The sequence below is a fragment of the Hevea brasiliensis genome, chromosome 14, assembly GCF_030052815.1.
Source record: "Hevea brasiliensis isolate MT/VB/25A 57/8 chromosome 14, ASM3005281v1, whole genome shotgun sequence".
In the NCBI taxonomy this organism is placed as follows: domain Eukaryota; kingdom Viridiplantae; phylum Streptophyta; class Magnoliopsida; order Malpighiales; family Euphorbiaceae; genus Hevea; species Hevea brasiliensis.
The window spans coordinates 23,513,930-23,532,117 of NC_079506.1; the positions used below are offsets into that span (position 1 = coordinate 23,513,930).

General features: G+C 27.5%; 1 protein-coding gene across 4 annotated transcripts; it reads right to left on the reverse strand.

Moving 5' to 3' along the window:
* Positions 1-5,606: 5,606 nt before the first annotated feature.
* Positions 5,607-11,127, reverse strand: LOC110651408 (protein NLP2). 4 transcript variants are annotated; one of them, XM_058135318.1, is made up of 6 exons: positions 10,962-11,126; positions 9,180-9,497; positions 8,466-9,103; positions 8,039-8,086; positions 6,954-7,962; positions 5,607-6,729 (listed from the first exon to the last, which is right to left on the reverse strand). In XM_058135318.1, the coding sequence occupies exons 3-6, from the start codon at positions 9,072-9,074 to the stop codon at positions 5,870-5,872; spliced, it is 2,526 nt and encodes an 841-aa protein (XP_057991301.1). In that variant the 5' UTR covers positions 9,075-9,103; positions 9,180-9,497; positions 10,962-11,126; the 3' UTR covers positions 5,607-5,869. The 4 variants fall into 4 exon arrangements, with proteins under 4 accessions (XP_057991301.1, XP_021662438.2, XP_021662436.2 ...); XM_021806746.2 differs by having other exon boundaries at positions 8,466-9,333; positions 10,962-11,127; XM_021806744.2 differs by having other exon boundaries at positions 8,466-9,497; positions 10,962-11,127.
* Positions 11,128-18,188: the final 7,061 nt, after the last annotated feature.

Below are 18,188 nucleotides of genomic sequence, written 5' to 3' on the forward strand. Positions count from 1 at the left end.
TTCAGACCAAGTTCACCTTTTTTTAATCTTGTTTTGCCATTTTCCTGCTAAATTATTATAGTTGATAGCTAGAGGCAGAGCTATGGCAGTATTGGTAGTAGTAATTGAAGGATTGTGTCTCTGTGTTTCAACTCTTTGGGATCTTCAAGAAATGAGATATGCAGCCATTTTTTATGATATGAGTTCCATTGCTATGGCTATTATCTTCTCTGCTGTGTCTTGTTTTATTGCTGTGAGGAGAAGGTGAATTTGAGGTCTTCTGCCAGAACCAGGCTTGTGTAATTATTATTATTATTATTATTATAAATTTTCAATTTTCAATACACTTCAGTTCATAAATAAATTGCTTTTTTTTTCCTCTTTATATACATATTTTTTCTTATCTTTAATGGTAGAGTTGTCTGCTTATAATTTGTGCTATGTTGTGGCAATAAAAATATAAAATACAAGGAGTTTCGGAAAACAATATCCCTCTCAGTTTCTTGCTTCTTCTTTTTTTTTTATATATAGTAAATAATTAATAAATATAAGTTATTGAAAATTGTTATTTTTTTAATAAATTTTGTTAATAAAATTTTATATTATTTTTTTATATTAAATAAAATTTTGTTGAAGTCATTAAATAAGAGCCATGGTAAAAACAATTGCAAGAGCAAATGATAAATTAAAATCTAAATCTGATTCTTGTAAGTTGACTTACAGAAACCACACCTTTTGTGAATTTTATAATTTGCTTTTGATCAATAACAAAATAAAATTTATTTAATTTAACTAATAATATTTTTAACTAAATAAAAAGTAAATTTAATAATTATGATGCAATATTTTACAATTGCTAAATTATAAAAAAAAGTTATTTAATAATATTATAATATTTAACACCTAAAATTTATGACTTTAGGTGATTGTATTGAGAAATTGGCCTTAATCCATAATTAACATTAAATAATTAACGTAAAATATATTTAAATAATAAAAATAAAATTATATTAAATAGTAAATAAGTTTTGCTCTATTAAAATAATTTTCATAAATTAAACTTATATTTTAATAAAATATTTAATTAGCTAATGAAAATATTTAATTGCATTACTTTGAAAAGAATAAGGATGCATATGCATAGTGTGTAGTGTATATTATTAATAATATATTAAATATATATGTTTTTAAATTTAAAAATATTTAAACTTTACTAATATTTTTTATTTAGTTATTTTTTTGGATAAATAGGTTGTACGTCATGAAATATATTTTTAATTCATAAATATTTTTAAATTATTTATAATGTAATAAAATTAATGTATAAAATATTTTAAATAAATTCTATTAATTATGGAAAATATTGAAAAAGAGTAATTTTATAAATAGTAATATCAGAAATAATTCTTAACAAATAAAAATATGCTTTTAATTTACGTTGGTTTTATATTATTATTTAAAAAATAATATTATAAACAAAATTTGATATTTTAAAATTACAATAAAGTAAAATAATAGTATTTTTTGGTATCGTAAAATAATAGTATTTAGTAATTAATAAAAGGGAAACGATTCCCTTTAAAGTAAGGGTCAATTATAGATATTAATTTATGTATTTAGTCTCCATTTGTTTTATCAAAAATATTTTTTTATAAAACATTTTTTATATTTTTTAGTGTTTTGATGTTAATAGAAAATATTTTTCTAATTAAAGGAAAAATTAAATTATTTTTAAAAAAATAACTTCATCTTTTTAAAGGAAAAAACTCATTTTTCATTTTCTATATTTTGATAATTTTATTAAACTGTGAAAATATATATATATATACATGATATAAATATATATTATTAGTTTAACATTATAACTAAATAACAAAAATTATTTTCATGAAAATTTTTTTTAGAAAATATTTTTATATACATTTTATTTTCCGTGAAACAAATGAAGTCTTGATATGATTAAAGTCTTTAAAAAAAAATAAATTTTACTTTTTGTTATTTTCAATATAAGGAGGATTCAAATTTACAAAAATTTGTTACAGATGAGCACTTTTTTAAATTTTTAGAGTGTATAGGATTATTTGCTTTCAAAGAAAATTATGGTTAAAGGAAGAGACCTATATTATGGCTACAATTCTCATTGAGTATGCAAATTTTCTTTCATATATCTGCATCCATAAATATATTTTCATAAAACAATTATTATAAACTAAAATTAGATTCACTATCAAACATTAAATAAGAACATCATTAGGAAATAAAGCTTAAAAAAAGGAAAAATTCACTTGCAAATATTTAAAACAAAAACTTACGAAAAGGCATTGAAGGATTTCTAACAATAGTCATTTCCATTATGGTGCTAATAATAAGATAGTTATGAAATATCAAAGTAGAACATCATTTGGAAAGATAAAAAAAACAAAAACTTTACTTGCACAATATTAAAAAGAAGAAATTATAAAGAGGCTTTAAAGAATTTATAATTATACCCTTAAGGGGTAACATTGGATGGTAGAAGTCCCTTCTCCCTTAACCAGGTCTTGGGTTCAAGCTCTGGATATGGAGCACCTTTAAAACTTGGGAGAGAGCGCTTTGTCTCCCTTTGTGGACTTGCCTGGCGCGAATCCGAATTAGTTAAGTTAGTGAGTTTCGGATACCAATGATTTCTACCCAAAAAAAAAAAGAATTTATAACTATCATCTTCTCCATTATGGTGCTATCAACAAAATACAGGCAAACTCATTTAAAGAACCAAAATAGTAAAGCACACACAACATTAATATATAATGCAAAATTGTATATTTAATAAATCAATAAATTAAGGAAGCATAACTCTTAAAAGTTCTTTTATAAGCATAAATAACACTAATCAATGGTAAATAGCAAAAAAAAAAAGAAAGTAATATATCAACAAAAGAAAAGAAAAGAAAAATAAATCACATGCACGTGGAGAAGTAGAATAAACACAAAAGAGAGAAAATAATCCTGCTTTGAATTTCAACAGGAATGTAATAAAGGATTGGTTTTATAAGGTTGAGAGAGCAAAGCAAGAAGAAAAACGTATTCTTTTGTCCTCTATGGCATGCAAAACTCAGATGATGAATGAAAATGACAAAGTAAGAAGAAAAATATGAGTATAAGTAAGAAGTAAATGAAAGTGTAGAGATGCCATCTTCATGCTACGAAAGGATAGAAAAATTTCTTTCCCTGCAACTATACACAATGCCATTTAGAGAAAGGGAAATGCAAGAGGTGCAAAGTCCACCGTGCAAAACAATATAGCAACTCTCGAAATTGTGCTTAAAATGAATTATTAAAGCATAAAAAGTATATAAGGTTAGAGGAAAAATTGCTTGAGTTACAGCATAAAAAGTACATAAGCTTGGAAGAAAAAAGTTGTTTGAGTTTGGAAGGCAAAATGGCACCAACTTTTTGGATTGTGCTTGAAAGGAATCATTGAAGAATAAGAAGCACATAAACTTACAGGAAAAATTGATTGAGTTGAAGTATAAAAAGTATATAAACTTGTTGAGAAAAAAATTACTTGAATTTGAAAGGTAAAACGGTAAATTTTAGATTAAAATATTATTTTTATGGAATAGCGTAAGTAAAAGGAGTATAGCATGTAAAGAGGTATATACTATAAGAAATTTTTTTTTGCCTATAGCTACTACACGGTGCCTTTTTGAGAAGGCAAATTTTTTTACTCTACCATTTTAACCTCAAAACAACACACATTTACAAAATTGCCACTCAAATTAGCATTATTCATTTTAATTGTGGAAAAAATTCATAATTTTTAATGTGTTTTGATTTTTATTGATTAATACTAATATTCATATAAAAAAATTAATATTAATTATATATGAAAAAACCACCTTATTTTCCGAGTTTGAGTAAGTTCCTAGCATTCCACCACATGTGATTGATCTCATTTATGTCCAATACATCAATGGGCTTTTGGGCCTAATTTTCTTTTTATGATTTGATAAGTTTTTTTTTTAGTATTTACTGTCAGGTATTCATTCTCAGATTTAGTGCTTTAAAATTAAGTCTCTACTTAAATGATTATAAGAGTACATTCTCTCATACTAATGTGATGCTTTTAAAATAAATAATCTTATAATATTCCTTAACAAATTCAAACTTTAATTAATAAAAAAAAAAAAAAACCTTTTTCCCGTCTCTTCCGCTATTCTCTTGAGTAGGCTTTTTCTTTTGGGACTCTCAGTCTCGTCTTTGCCAGGATCTTCGTTGGCTGTCATCAGGGGTGGAGGAGGGCATTAGACTCTTCTAAAATTTTAAAAATTTTTAAGAATTTAATGATAACTAAAAAAAAAAATTATTTTTATATTAAATTTTGGTGGATATAAAATCTTGAGAGTTTTAAAAATTTTAAGCTAATTTAATAATAATTTTATATAAATTTTATTTTATAATTATAAAATATTATCATTATTAATTATTTAATTATTTAATTAATACCTAAATAAGTAATTTATTAATAAATTATGCTCTCCAAATCAAAATTTTGGCTCCGTCGCTGGCTGTCCCCACCCCTATGGGCGGAGGACAACTCTCCTTTACCGTACCGGCGTGGACATGGGTCGCTCCCTTCTTCTGAGTGAGGTGAATATACTTTTGTGTTTTCCTTTTATTGCAAGCAGTTTTGGTTGACAACGAAAGGGTCTTTGAGGAACCTGGAATGTATATGGATCTCTTGTGCAATGATGGTGGTTTTGTCCTTCTGGGTGGTGGTTCCACTTGCTGGGTATAAAGTTCTATAGGAATCCATTTTAGCGGGTATGGCATCTCTGGGAGCTCTCTCTCTTACTACTGATTAGGCTCCTATCTCTTAAAGAGCTCTACCATACTGCTCCTAAACATGTTAGATTTTAGTCCCTGCTTAAGCAAGAGAAGCCTAATATTATCGTCTGTGCTGGGGATCTGTTTATATAGCCTCACCTGAGCATTGGTTCATCTTTCATCTACTGGTGTGAGGCTTCCCCCGATGTGGAATCTATGGATCCCATTATTCATGGTTTTTGGTTTTTGGTGCCCAGTATGGAGCAATGAGCAGAGCTTTTTAGATTTGGGTTTCTTTTGCCATTGGGTCTTTCTCTATTATGAGCCTGGGCTGGGCTTTAGTAGGCTTTTTTTTTTTTCATTTATGAAATCTATTCTATTTGATCATCCTTTGATAACAAATTATCACCCAAAAAGAAAATAACAAGCCCTCGATCTTTGACCATTAGCACGAAAAACCATCAATTTCAGTGTTAGAAATTAGAAAGTAATTTATATTTCTCAAGAAATGAATTCACCTCAGTGACTAATTCTATAAATTCGTCAAAAATAAAATATTAGCCCATTTTTATCTCATTAATCAATAATTGATTCTTTTATCGAGTGTTTGTTTTACAGTGTAGAATTTCCAAAAGATCAATCTATGATTCTGATATCACTCATATGAAGGCACTTGACTATTAAAAAACAACCTAATAATTTCTAAATTAATTAAATTTTGACAAATTTAGTTTTTATACTTAAGGATTCCCAATCTCAGAAATTGTTGCAACCATCTTGGCTCTTTTTTTTTTTTCTTTTTTTTTTTCTGCAGACGAGCAAATCAAAAGCCAAACTTTCAGAATTTCTGATACATTGTCCATCTGCTGCCAAAGACAGAGCATATTTTGGTCCCATGATTTATGTAGACTTCTTACATCTTCATTGATAAATAAATAAGATCAATGAAATTTACTGCCAACATTAAAGTGGAACGATTTTGATCAAAATCTCCCCAGACAAAAACATCTGAGTAACTACATATCTAATTCTAAGTTGAAACACCAAATTGTTCCTGGGAGTAGAATAGGCCATTGCTGCTGAATCAACTTCCAAGATTTGGTTTGGAAGCTTGATGAAGTGATATTTTAATGGTGTTGCACTGAGAGAATCTTAGCAAGTCCATACACTCCTCAAGATCAGCATCACAGGTCAACAGAACGGGCTCATGATCAATGTCCAAATACTTGAGATCAATTCTGCTGAAATTGTCTATTCTGAAACGCTTAGCAATCTCTTGCTGCAAGTCCCTGAAACCCCAATTCGGCAGGAAGCTGAATCTTACATTTTCTTCTCCAAAAGTGGCTTTGACTCTGAAGATCACCCCATCTCGTAAACCATGGTCAGTACTTTTTGGTAAGTGTGGTAAAGTGTGGGAACGTTGATTCCCATGTAATGTTTTAGGGCTTTGCGAGCTTGTAGGGATCTTTGGTTCTTCCTGATTCAAGGAATGCAGTTCTTCTTTGCTATAAGTTTTCAGTGCCAGGACAGGGTCTTCTATTGCTAAAGAAGATCCAGTGTTCAAGCCGTTGGTGGTGGCAAGGTTCTTTTCTTCATTGGAACAGTAGATGGTTGAACCAGAATTCTGACTGCACGAAGAGGACTGAGAATTTGAATCTGAGTCTTTGGGGCTGAGCAGGCCACTCTCAGGTTGGGGGTTTACTTTGTTGGAATTTTCACTAATATTGGATAATGAAAAAGGACCTTTCCCTGAAAAATTTGGTGAGTTCAATTCTGGGAAGCTTTTGTAGAAGGAATCGATCTGAATGAGACCCTCTGCACCATGGATGGAGTTAACTACAAGTTGGAGTTTCCTCAACGAGTGATTAACTTTCTTGATTTTTCGAGAAGGCCAGCGGTTGATACCATGTTGCCTGCATATCCTTTTCAGAGTGGTGGGGCAAACTGCAATAGATACAAACTGGGTGAGTACTTGTTGGTCAACTATGCTATAGTATCAAGACCAATTGAAATCAGAAATCAAGCGTCTAAAATGTTTTATGCCTTGTAGAATACCGCATACCATACAATATAAACAAAGTACCCTCTTCTTAAAATTTTTGTAGCACGTTATCAATCATATTACTCAATAGTTCATGTAGATTCAATTTTAGTGACCTATTTCTCACCTCCAATACTCTTAGCAGCATCCTTAAGGCTTCCAGCAAAATACTGTCGAAGAATTTGCAAACTGATAGTCTTCTCTATCTTGGTCTGTCTCTTCTCACCTGGTCTTTTGCTGCTTAATGAGCAACACTGACCGATAGAAAAATTTTCTCCACCCTCAACACCATGTTTAAGCATAGAACTTTGCTCAACTTGCCCCAACTCTGAAAAAACATGTTCTTGGTACAAGTCCATCCCATCATTTTCCCAATGAGTTATAACCTTAAACTCTTCTTCAGGTTCTTCTTTTGGACACTCCCATGATATGAAAGCAAATTTGTCCTTTTTCTGAGTATCCCCCCCATGGGGAGTCCAGAATGACTCCTCTTGAGAGGGTACTTTAGAAGAAGAAGACACAAGTTTCTGGAATCCTTCTTTATTATGACTTCCATCTGAAGCTACTATCACTTGCTCATTGACTTCATCATCTAGCTCCTTCTCCAAAATAACATGAAAGCTCTTGCAAGCCTGTGATATGATGATGGACAAAGTATCCCACAAATGCTTTTGTTCTTCAATATCTTTGCAATCCCTAGGCAAGAATAGCTCCAACATAAGTTCAACCAATCCAGTATACCTGTTTTGTAGAGGAATTGCAAGAGCTGCATGCAAATTAAACATCCTAGCATGGTGAGAGAGAGGATAATTTGCTTTGCTAAAGGAGGTTATATCAGTAGCAAACCATTGCTTGTTTGTTGTGAATGCTTTGCCAACTATCCCCTGATCTAGAAAAAGGTATTGCTCGGAGCATGCTTCCTGGAATCCCAGGAGATCACCGTCAGCTACATAGCAAGCAGAATCCACAGTAGCAATACAGTGATCATACTTCTCAGAAAACTGCCAATGTTCATTTTCACCTCGGCGATCACTTAAGGCCCACGTTACAGCTAAAGGCAAACGATGTGTCTTGCAGACAAATTGTAAAATCTCTGATATCTCAGGAATTGAAATTTGGTGGAATTCATTGCAAGCCTGTTGAAAAGGAAGCATCATTGTTATATCATTAATAAATCATAAATCTAGTGTTTATATGATAATGTACATTTACCTTTACACCATGAGGGAAGAAATCTTGTGAACTCTTTAGATCAACAGCCTGTAAACCAGTGGCCTTATTTATATCAGAATATAAGGAAGTTCTTATCATAAGTTATGGGATAGTTGAGTTCTATTATAAAGGAAGCCATAATTGTTGTTGCTTTTGAAAATTCCATTTTTATTTAAAACTTAAAGATCAATGAAAAATAATGCATTGAACAATGTAATGATGACTGAAATGAAGTAAAATGATAGAATTCTTAGGGCATTTGACAAACCAAAACTAACACAAAATGGATACATCTTATAATTATGACATACTATGCAAATCATTGTGTGTATCGAGCATTATCATGGATGAGGAGTATATGTTTGAAAACAAAAATGTCCATATATAAGCTAGAATTAGAAAAAGAAAAAGAGCAATAAGAACAGACCTTAAGAGCTTTACCAACAATTTCTAGCTCCAGATGATAACTGATCTTTTGAGTAGTAGTTACAATCTCAACAACAGCCAAGCAAATTCCATTGCCTTCTTCAAAAACAGGCAGAGCAAGACACCCACTGATATTGTACATCTTGGCATAACTTTTTCGAGGGCACTCATTGCTTCTGAAGAAACGAACATCAGGAGTCCATTCAGGCAATTTCCCCAAGAAAACTCGACCAGGCAACCCTGCTGACTCCTTTGAACTCTCCTCAGCTGTGAGGTGGAATGTTTTTGAAACATTTCTGTAACTTGCAAGACTCTTGTAATTCTGATTAAGACAGTAAGGTTGGCCAATAGTGGTGAGCACATTTTGACCTCCTATCTTAGTAGGCACCCATATCTGAATAAGTACATCACTATCTTCCACATATTCTTTCAAGTATTGAATAGCTAGCATCAATCTACGTTTCACTGAATAAGATGGATCAATTAACCATTTGCTGCCTGAATTGCCATCTTCAAGTGCAAAGCTTTCAGATTGTACTAATGATGTGGCAGTCTCCACTCCCTCAATTCCAGGATAAACTGGAGGTGAGTTTTCAACCAAGTTCATCATCTCTTTTTGATAGATCTGATGATGTGAGTCTGCACTAAATGGAGAATATAGTGAAGAGTCATATAGAACACTAGAGATGAAGGGTTCTGGCTCCAAGAAGTTTACTCTATCAGTGGTCTCCAAGCCATATCCTTGAGACAAGGGTTTATCCATGGAATCCAAATCCATGGTAGTGCTTGAAAAGGTCCACAATGTAGAATTGAGAGCACAAGCACCATGATCCATATAGAACTTGCTTTGAATTTATATCTAACAAAGCCTGTCAAATCCAAATTGCAAAAATTGTCACGAGCCAGAACACATCAGAACAATGAATAAGAAAAACAAAATGAGGAACTTCCAGGAAGGATTGCTATTGCTTGTATCCAAAGATCCAAAATGCTCAAGTCGCAGAAACATCGTCAACTAAAATTGTCTTGAGAACTGCAATCACAAATACATTTCAGAGGCAGAAACCTGCCAGTGCAATTGATAATTAACTAATACAAACATATAATATATCCAAACTAATTTAATAACAATTACAAATCATATCTTCGTTGCCTTAAATTATTCAAATACACATAGAACAAGCTTTGGATTATTCCAGGCAAAAGTTCCAAGAAAACTAAAAAGAAAAAAAATGATAACAAAGAAACCTCTAATGGATCAATTCAGTTGTAAGGTTATGATTCATTTATTGAGCCGTAAAACAGTTTCCTTCATCTTTTATGGTGTTTGGAACTTGGGACTTTGCAATAATGTAATTATTTATTTCTTTTTTCTGTTTATTGGCCTTTGGAACTGAACTCTAGCAACACAAATATATGTCCCCTCTCTTGTGTTTATGTAATTAGGCTCTGTTTCATCAGCAGAAAATATTTCCTCTATCTTTTATGGTGTTTGAAACACTTGGAAAATCATCTTGTGATCAAAGGAAAACTAAACTATTTAAAAAATATTATGAAAAATAATTTTCTGCCATTCATTTCTAATTTTGATAAAAAATATCAAATTTTATTTTCTTTGTAAAACTTGAAAGAACATGTTCATTTGTTAAAAACCAAAATTTATTTTTAAATTTGGAAAACTGAAAACATTTTATATAATTTCTATTATAATATACAATTAATCTAATTACAATTGAGTCATTATCAATCACTCTTTTCTATTTAAAAACATTGTAGAAGGTTCCCCTTTACTTTTTAAAACAAAAGGAAAACTGGCATATGTAGTTTTCTACAGGGGAAAGCATATGCATATGACCTTAAAAGTAAACCAACTATTTTAAAGAAAAATGATTTAGTTTTTTCAAATGAAAAATCATTTACCAGATTATCAAAAGCAAGAAACTTCCAAATGAATCACATAGGTACATATATATTATTTCATTGACCACTGATCATTATAATTTTATCATTTTTATGTAATTTCCTCTCTTATTTAGCTGCAACTAGAAAAAAATAAAATATTTTATAATTAATTATTAATATTGAAACTAAATAATAAAAAAAATAACCATTTTCTTAGCAAGAGAAGAGTTATCCAATGTAAAAGAAACCCAATTAAGTTAATGATCACTCTACAATTAACTTTTTATATGGTTAAGGCCATTATAATTATAAATTTACATAAAAATTGAAACGTTTAAAGTGATTAAGCCAAAATAACAACAAACTTGCAAATTGTAATTAACCCATATGGGAAGGGGAAGTTAAGTTGCATGATTGAGGCTATTGAGTTTGAGAACAATACAGACCTTTCAACAAACAATGACCCATCAAAAAAAAAAATATTCAACATATACATAGTTCAGGGAGCGCAAAAAAAAACTGACAAAACAATAATAGAAAGCGAAAGAAGATAAGCAGAAGCAAAAGGAAGAAGAGGGTGAAGTAATTAACTTACCTACTTTAGGAAAGATTCTTGAAACAGAAATGGGTTGTTATGGTGCTAAGGATCTTTCAAAGCTACTTTAGTTTCCTCTTAAAAGAAAAACCAAATGAGACTTCAAAAAGGAACAAAGAGAGATGGATTGTGTTATACTACTCTTTCTTGGTTATTGTGTATGTCAAGAGCCTTGCAAGAGCTCCTTTTATAATAGCAAGGCCCAAGGGTGAGCGCTGGAAGAATCTCTTCTCTCAAACTATCTCCTTACAAAGTCAATTTTTAATAGTACAAAAAGGACAAATAGGGTTGAAGAGTTGTGCTTATGCATGCATCCATGGTTAAAAATATTTAAATATAAGGCAAATTACCTTTTTATTTTTTTTATTATGTTGTAATGTTTTTATATTTTAAAAATAGATGAAAAATCTCTAAATTTTAGTTTATTTCATACCTACTCATTCATTTGTTCATTTTTATTGATTTAATCTTTAATTTTTAAATTTGACCCAAAAAAATCTTTAATTATTGAAGGGTTAAATGGTAATTAAAAAAAATTAATAATAGTAAAATTCAGAAAAAATATTTATAATTATAAAAGTTTAGGATGAAATTAACTCTTATATTTGATTAAAAACATTTTCTGGCAAAAGTTTAAAATAATTATATTTATGTATTAATTCAATTAAAAAAAATGAAGTAAGTCATATTCTAAAAACTTAAAAATTTATTTTTATTGATTCAACTAAAATAAGAAAAAATAGTAATAATTTTTAAAATTCTTTTTAATAATAAAAAAATATATTTAAAAAAATTAAAATTATGATCGAGCATATTAAAAGACAATTAAATTTATTAGTTATGTTGATTGTTGGCCCTAAAATAATATCAATATTATTTTATTTTAATAATATAATACTAAATGATATATTTTTTTTAGTCATTTTGAATTAAGTTATTTTTAAATGCTTTTTAATTAAATATTTAAATTATTTAAAAATTAATTTTTAATAATTTTATTAAATAATTAATTATTAATTTTTAAATTAATTTATAAAATATATTAAAAATTAAAATAAATAGTCAAACCAAACCTTTGTCAAGATTCAAGGATTATGACTTAGAATCGGCATGACTCTTCCTTGCTGGATCGAGTCGTCACGTGTGTCCGACCAATAAGAGAATATTCATTTTGTTAATGTTGACGGTACGTGGAGGATTCCTCGTGATTCACGACTCATGACTTTTCTATTCAGAATCCAAATAATAAGCCAAGTAACTAATAATTTCTGGAAAAACCAGCAAGGAACATGGGTTACTTTTAAGGACCATATACTCAAATCATTTCACACATCTAATTAAATTATATTTCAGACGTACCAAAATAAAAATAAAAATAAAAATAAAAACTGAATTTTGAGTAAAAATATTTATTTATTGACTTGAAATCTTTTCAATTTATTTGACCTAACTCAATTCTTTGTCTATTGAGATTCATCTCTAACATGGATTCATCTTGAAGAATTTTTTTTTGATACTGTTTGATTTAATTTTATAGTAAAATTTATTTTATTTGTGAATAAATTTTATGATAGAATCTATTAATTAATAATTTTTTTTATTTAATATATTTTATATTAAATGTAAAATTTATTTTAAATGAAATGACTTTCGTGTTTAGAATAATAAAATAAAATAAAATAATATATAATAAAATGATAATTTTATCATTTGAAATATATATATAATTTTAAGTCTGAAATTTATTTATAAATTCTATCAATTTTGATGAAATTTAATTTAATTATAATAAATTTCATAAAATTAATTATTAAGAATTTTAAATAAATTTTTATTTAAATCAAATATGAAAATTTTAGATTTATAAATGATTAATTTCATAAAATTTTATAGAATTCATTTATTACAAATACTACCTTAAAAGAATTATAGAGAAATTAAAAAGAAATTAGATAGAATCAGAAGAGAAAAAATAATAGAGATAATAAGAATAGAAGAGAAAGGAAAGATCAGAAGAACAGAGATGAATCGGAAGAATTCTAGGTTTAAGAAAAAGGAAGGAGAAAAGAACAATTAGTAGCAGCAAAACCCATGGCCGAGAATCGTTTCCTCTGATACCATTGATGCAATTTTAATAGAAAAGAGAGACAATAGAAGGAACCAAACGAAAGAAGAACACCATGTACAACATTTGATTAATTAATTAATTAATCAAGCTGCATTAATAATATGGCAAAAACCCACAAGATTTAGTGGCCGTGTAGACATATCAAAATCATAAAGAATTAATTTAACTTGAGCACTACTAATTAATTAGTTTTAGGAAATAGACAACTCCACTAATCAAAAGAGTTACCATTTTTCCTAAAACATTACACATTCATTGATTCTTGAAATACCATCATAACAAAGTTAATAACATCATGTAAACCAAGTTAATTACTCAATTAAAAATTGATTCAAGATTATAAAAACCTCAATTGAAAGTGAACTATGCATAACCAATGAATCAAAGTTACTTGCCTAATTAGTCTTATAAAGATTAATTATTTAGATTATTACCCGTAATTAATAATTCAATAATTAATTGGCAAGGTCTAAAGCGTGGGATGTGGCGATTAGCATGCGCATAAATAAGTTAATCAGCTTGAAAAGGCTGACCATTCACTTGCAAGTGCCCTCTTATACACACAAAAATATGTATATTTTTATATTTGTGTATTATATATTTTCTCAGCTAATGGTTTCTCCTGTATGGATTCATGCTTCTTACCCATGAGTTAGTAAATGTAGTTAGAATTTAACTCAATTGGTAAGCTTCCTAGTTAATGACTTTTTAGACAAAATGATGCTAGCTGCTATTAGATTTAATCCTACTTGAAAGTTGAGGCTATGTCTTGTAAAAGTGTATGAAAAATGATTTTTTTTTTTTTAATTTTATGAAAGTAAGTTTGATTTAATTAAGGAAATGTAATTAAATAAAGGTAAATTTTGAAACACATTTATAAAACTATGATATGATCATTCACCTATAAGCTTAAATTTTTAAATTAAATGGTTTCTTAACATAATATTATAGTCATTTAAATCCAAAGATTCAAAGATCGAATCTTATCAATCCCATTTATTAATTAAATATTTCAACACAAAATAAAACATGCTTGTATTTGTTCACACTTCAAAATTAGTGAACATTCCCGTACCATACTGTGTTAGAGATATAAAATTAATTTTAGATTCCTAACTTACAAATTTAAATTTTAAGTTGAGAGAGTGTTTGATTCGTCTATTGGATGCAGCTGATAGCTGATAAATACTCAACACAAGTGAATTAGAGATGTTTTAATATATATATATATATATATATATATATATATATATATATATATATATATATTTTAAATAAAGGATGAAAGTATTTATAATGACAAAATTCATGAATTAAATAGTAAATTTATTTGAAATTTTCTCTCCCCTTTCACTTGTTTTCGTGAAGAAATATGTTAGACATACATAGAAAATAAATCAAACTGCGAAATTTGGCGTGCAATTGATTTAGGGGGCGTGTGGTTCTGATTTGATCTGAGGTCTGCTTAGGAATCGAAATTGAATCAAAATTTTGATACAATTTTGGTTTTATTTTTCATGATTTTGGTTCAAATTCAGTATGGTTCTTAGTTCTTCAATTCCGCTCTGATATGGTTTTGATTCAATTCTCAATTCCTGAAATAATGTAATTATTTCCTTGAAAAAAATCATGTTTGAATTAGCTAAATTTTGAATGGAGTTATTAACATATAATATATCTCTTAGCTATTTCTAAATTATATAATCCCCACCTATAAGTACATATATAATATAATAATATAAGTATATCATATAATATTAACTATAAATATAATTATGAATTACTATATAAATAGAGAGAATATAAAAGTACATTTATAATTAAAAATTATAAAGTAATTTAATATATTTATAACTAAAATTATTAAGAAAATATAAAAAATAAAATATAATATTAAATTATATTTAATTCATAATTAAATATACTTATATAAATATATATAATTATATTAAAAGCATATAATATATTTAAAAAAAAAAAAGAAAAATACATGTATAAATTCAATTTTCGGTTCAGTACAGTTCTCGTTTTTTTCTTAATGAAAAATCAAAACCGAACTAAAGTATCAAAATAATTTTAGTTTGATACAATTCTTGTCGATTCAATATGATTTTTTAATTCAATTCGATGCCTTGAAAACGTACACAGTCCTACAATTGATGTTGTTGATTCCTTATCGATTATTCATATGTTTAAGCAAAGCAACACTATCTAACCAAAACTTGCCCTTGGAAAATATGGCATGTAGTTGATAGTCCCTCAATCTGTAGCACAGTCTCAATTGAATGACATGTTTAAATTATTACAAGGTATTTTATCATGATTTAATTGATTTAATTGCTTCTTTAATTATTATGTAAAAATTTTAAACAACATAAAAGTGAATGGAATAAATATTGTGTTTAATAAAAATAGGAGTAAAATAAGAAAAAATTAATTAATACCACTTAATATTCTCAAAGACGACATATAATTATAGATAAAATAAGTTTTAAATGATAAATAAATGTGGATGAAAAGAGTAATAAAAACTATATTTTTTTTTTAATTACAAACATAAGAGGAGAGAAGTCGATCTTGAATTTCCAAGGTTCATACATTAAGCTGGGGTCACCATTGCAAGGATAATGTATTTATTATTATTTTTTTTATAAGAGATTATGAGAATAAAGACTTGAATCTAGCTTTCTAAGGTAAATAATATGTCTTTATTCTTTGGATAAGTTAGATAAACATGTATTTAATTTAATTGATTATGTTGTGAATTTACAAGTAATTTGGTATTTGATATTTGGGTTTTGCTTTATATTATATCTTAATCTTTGAATTTTAAAAAATTAATTATTTAGTCTCTGAATTTTATATTATATTATATTTTAGTTCTTTTAATTTTAATATATAGAATAATTTAGTCCTGTCAATGGATAAAATTATTGTAAATATTAAAATTATAGGACTAAATTACTGTATATATTAAAATTAAAAGGTTAAATAATTCATTTATCAAAATTCAAGTACTAAAGTGTAATACAATTTAAAAAAAGTCAGAAATTAAATGATTATATCCAAAATTCAAAAACTAAAATATAATATAAAAAAAAAAAATCAAAGATCAATTTGTAAATTTCCCTTAATTTTATTATGGTTATAAAATGACTGGTAAAGTCCATATGATGATAACATAAAATGGAAGACTTCTTTTTTAAAGGGAAAAATGGAAAACTTAGTCATGGTGGATGTTGATTTAATTATTGATATTACAATAACCAAAATAATAATAAAGACCGAATAATGGGTAACCGAGTAACGGATTTTAATATTTGGACACTCGTCCAACTATATCAGTGATACTCGGACTATATTAACAAGGATAAAGATCCTGACATATTTGCCATAATTAGAATCATATTCGTTAAAAGACTCAACAAGCAAAGTAGACTCTTAATTCTACTCAAGTACAGAACTCCTAATTCTATTAGAAGATTATCTAAAAGATCTATACAAGGCTCATCAGGCATGCGTAATGCCTAGTTTTCGATTCATCCTATTTTTCAGTTTTCATCGTTAATTTAAGCAGAATGATGATTATCTAATTTATCCATTGCTATTTTTCCTTGCAGATTCAACCCAATATCCATTAACCGCAAGAAAGGAAAATAGTATCAATTATAAAATAGGTAATTGATTAGAGCTATATGTTACCCAATGGTGATTGTTCATGTCCAACAAGAACAAAAGCAATCAACTGTATCTACAATTAATTGGAATTGATTAAACTTGAGGCATATACAATTTCAAATTATTGTTATTAATCAATTTTATTAAATAAATGGGAGTTTTTTTTACACAAATATAAATGTGGGCCCTTTAATAATTAAATATAATGAGAGGACAATTACATTAGAAAATTAATTTATAAAACATTTCCCTTTCATGATTGAATCATATCTTACGTCACAGCTTGTTGATAATTGCTTGTGAGTGGCAGCAACTTTATGCAGAAACTCGATCCTAATAATATTTTATAGATACATACCCATCATTTCACTTAAAATATTTTCCATCGATGATGACTATCACCACGATAATGACAACTAATTTTCATCAATGATTGTTGTATACAAGGTAAATAAACTCTTCTCAGATATTACTTCTTCCGCTAACAGTGATTAATTATTTTATTAGTTATTAATTAATTTTATTAATTATTTATAATTATATATTAATTAATAATTAATTAATTATTTATATATTAATTTAAAATAAATTTTTTTTATAAAAATAAATATTAAATTAATTATTAAATATAAAAATAATATTATTATTTTATTGATTTAATTAAAACTTTCATTTAACATATAAAAGTTATAATGAGTAATTTTATATGAATTATTTTTTTAATTTTTAAATATTAATATAAATATATGCTATTAAATAGTATAAATAAAAATAATAATATTTTAATTTTAATTAAAATACTAAATATTACCTTAAAATTATTGCGAAATATAACTTTATTTAGTAGGCTGCAATAGAACACATTAATTCTTAATAATTTCATTGCATTTTTAGCCTCATTAAGCATTAGTGAATTGTATAAAATAAAATATGTATAATAAATTCCAGGTATGGTTGAATAAATAATGCTGTACCCATGACGCAGCAACCAGAAAAAGCACACAGTAACGTGAAGGATTAAGTCAGGCTTGCAGTTGATGAAATCATCTCTCTATAATATATATTATCTGAAAAATTAAAAAAAAAAAAAAAGGTCCCATGGATTCCACAGGCTAGTCCACCAAAGGATTCCTTGTGGAATATATCCATAAATTAATATTTCAATGCTATTAGAGACTCTTCTATATCCACCTCGCTGTTGCCTAATGGTACAACCACTGATCACACCACCTTGTGTGAGAGGGAGGGGCCCTTATCTTGTAGCATTTGTATCAACAGTTTATAAACTGTAAAATAAATTTATATATTTATTTATAATTTTTAAATTTATGAAAATAAAAAATAAATTGAGAGAATTAATTTTTTATTTTAATATTTATAAATTAATTTAATTAAATATTTTTTTATATTATTTTTATTTA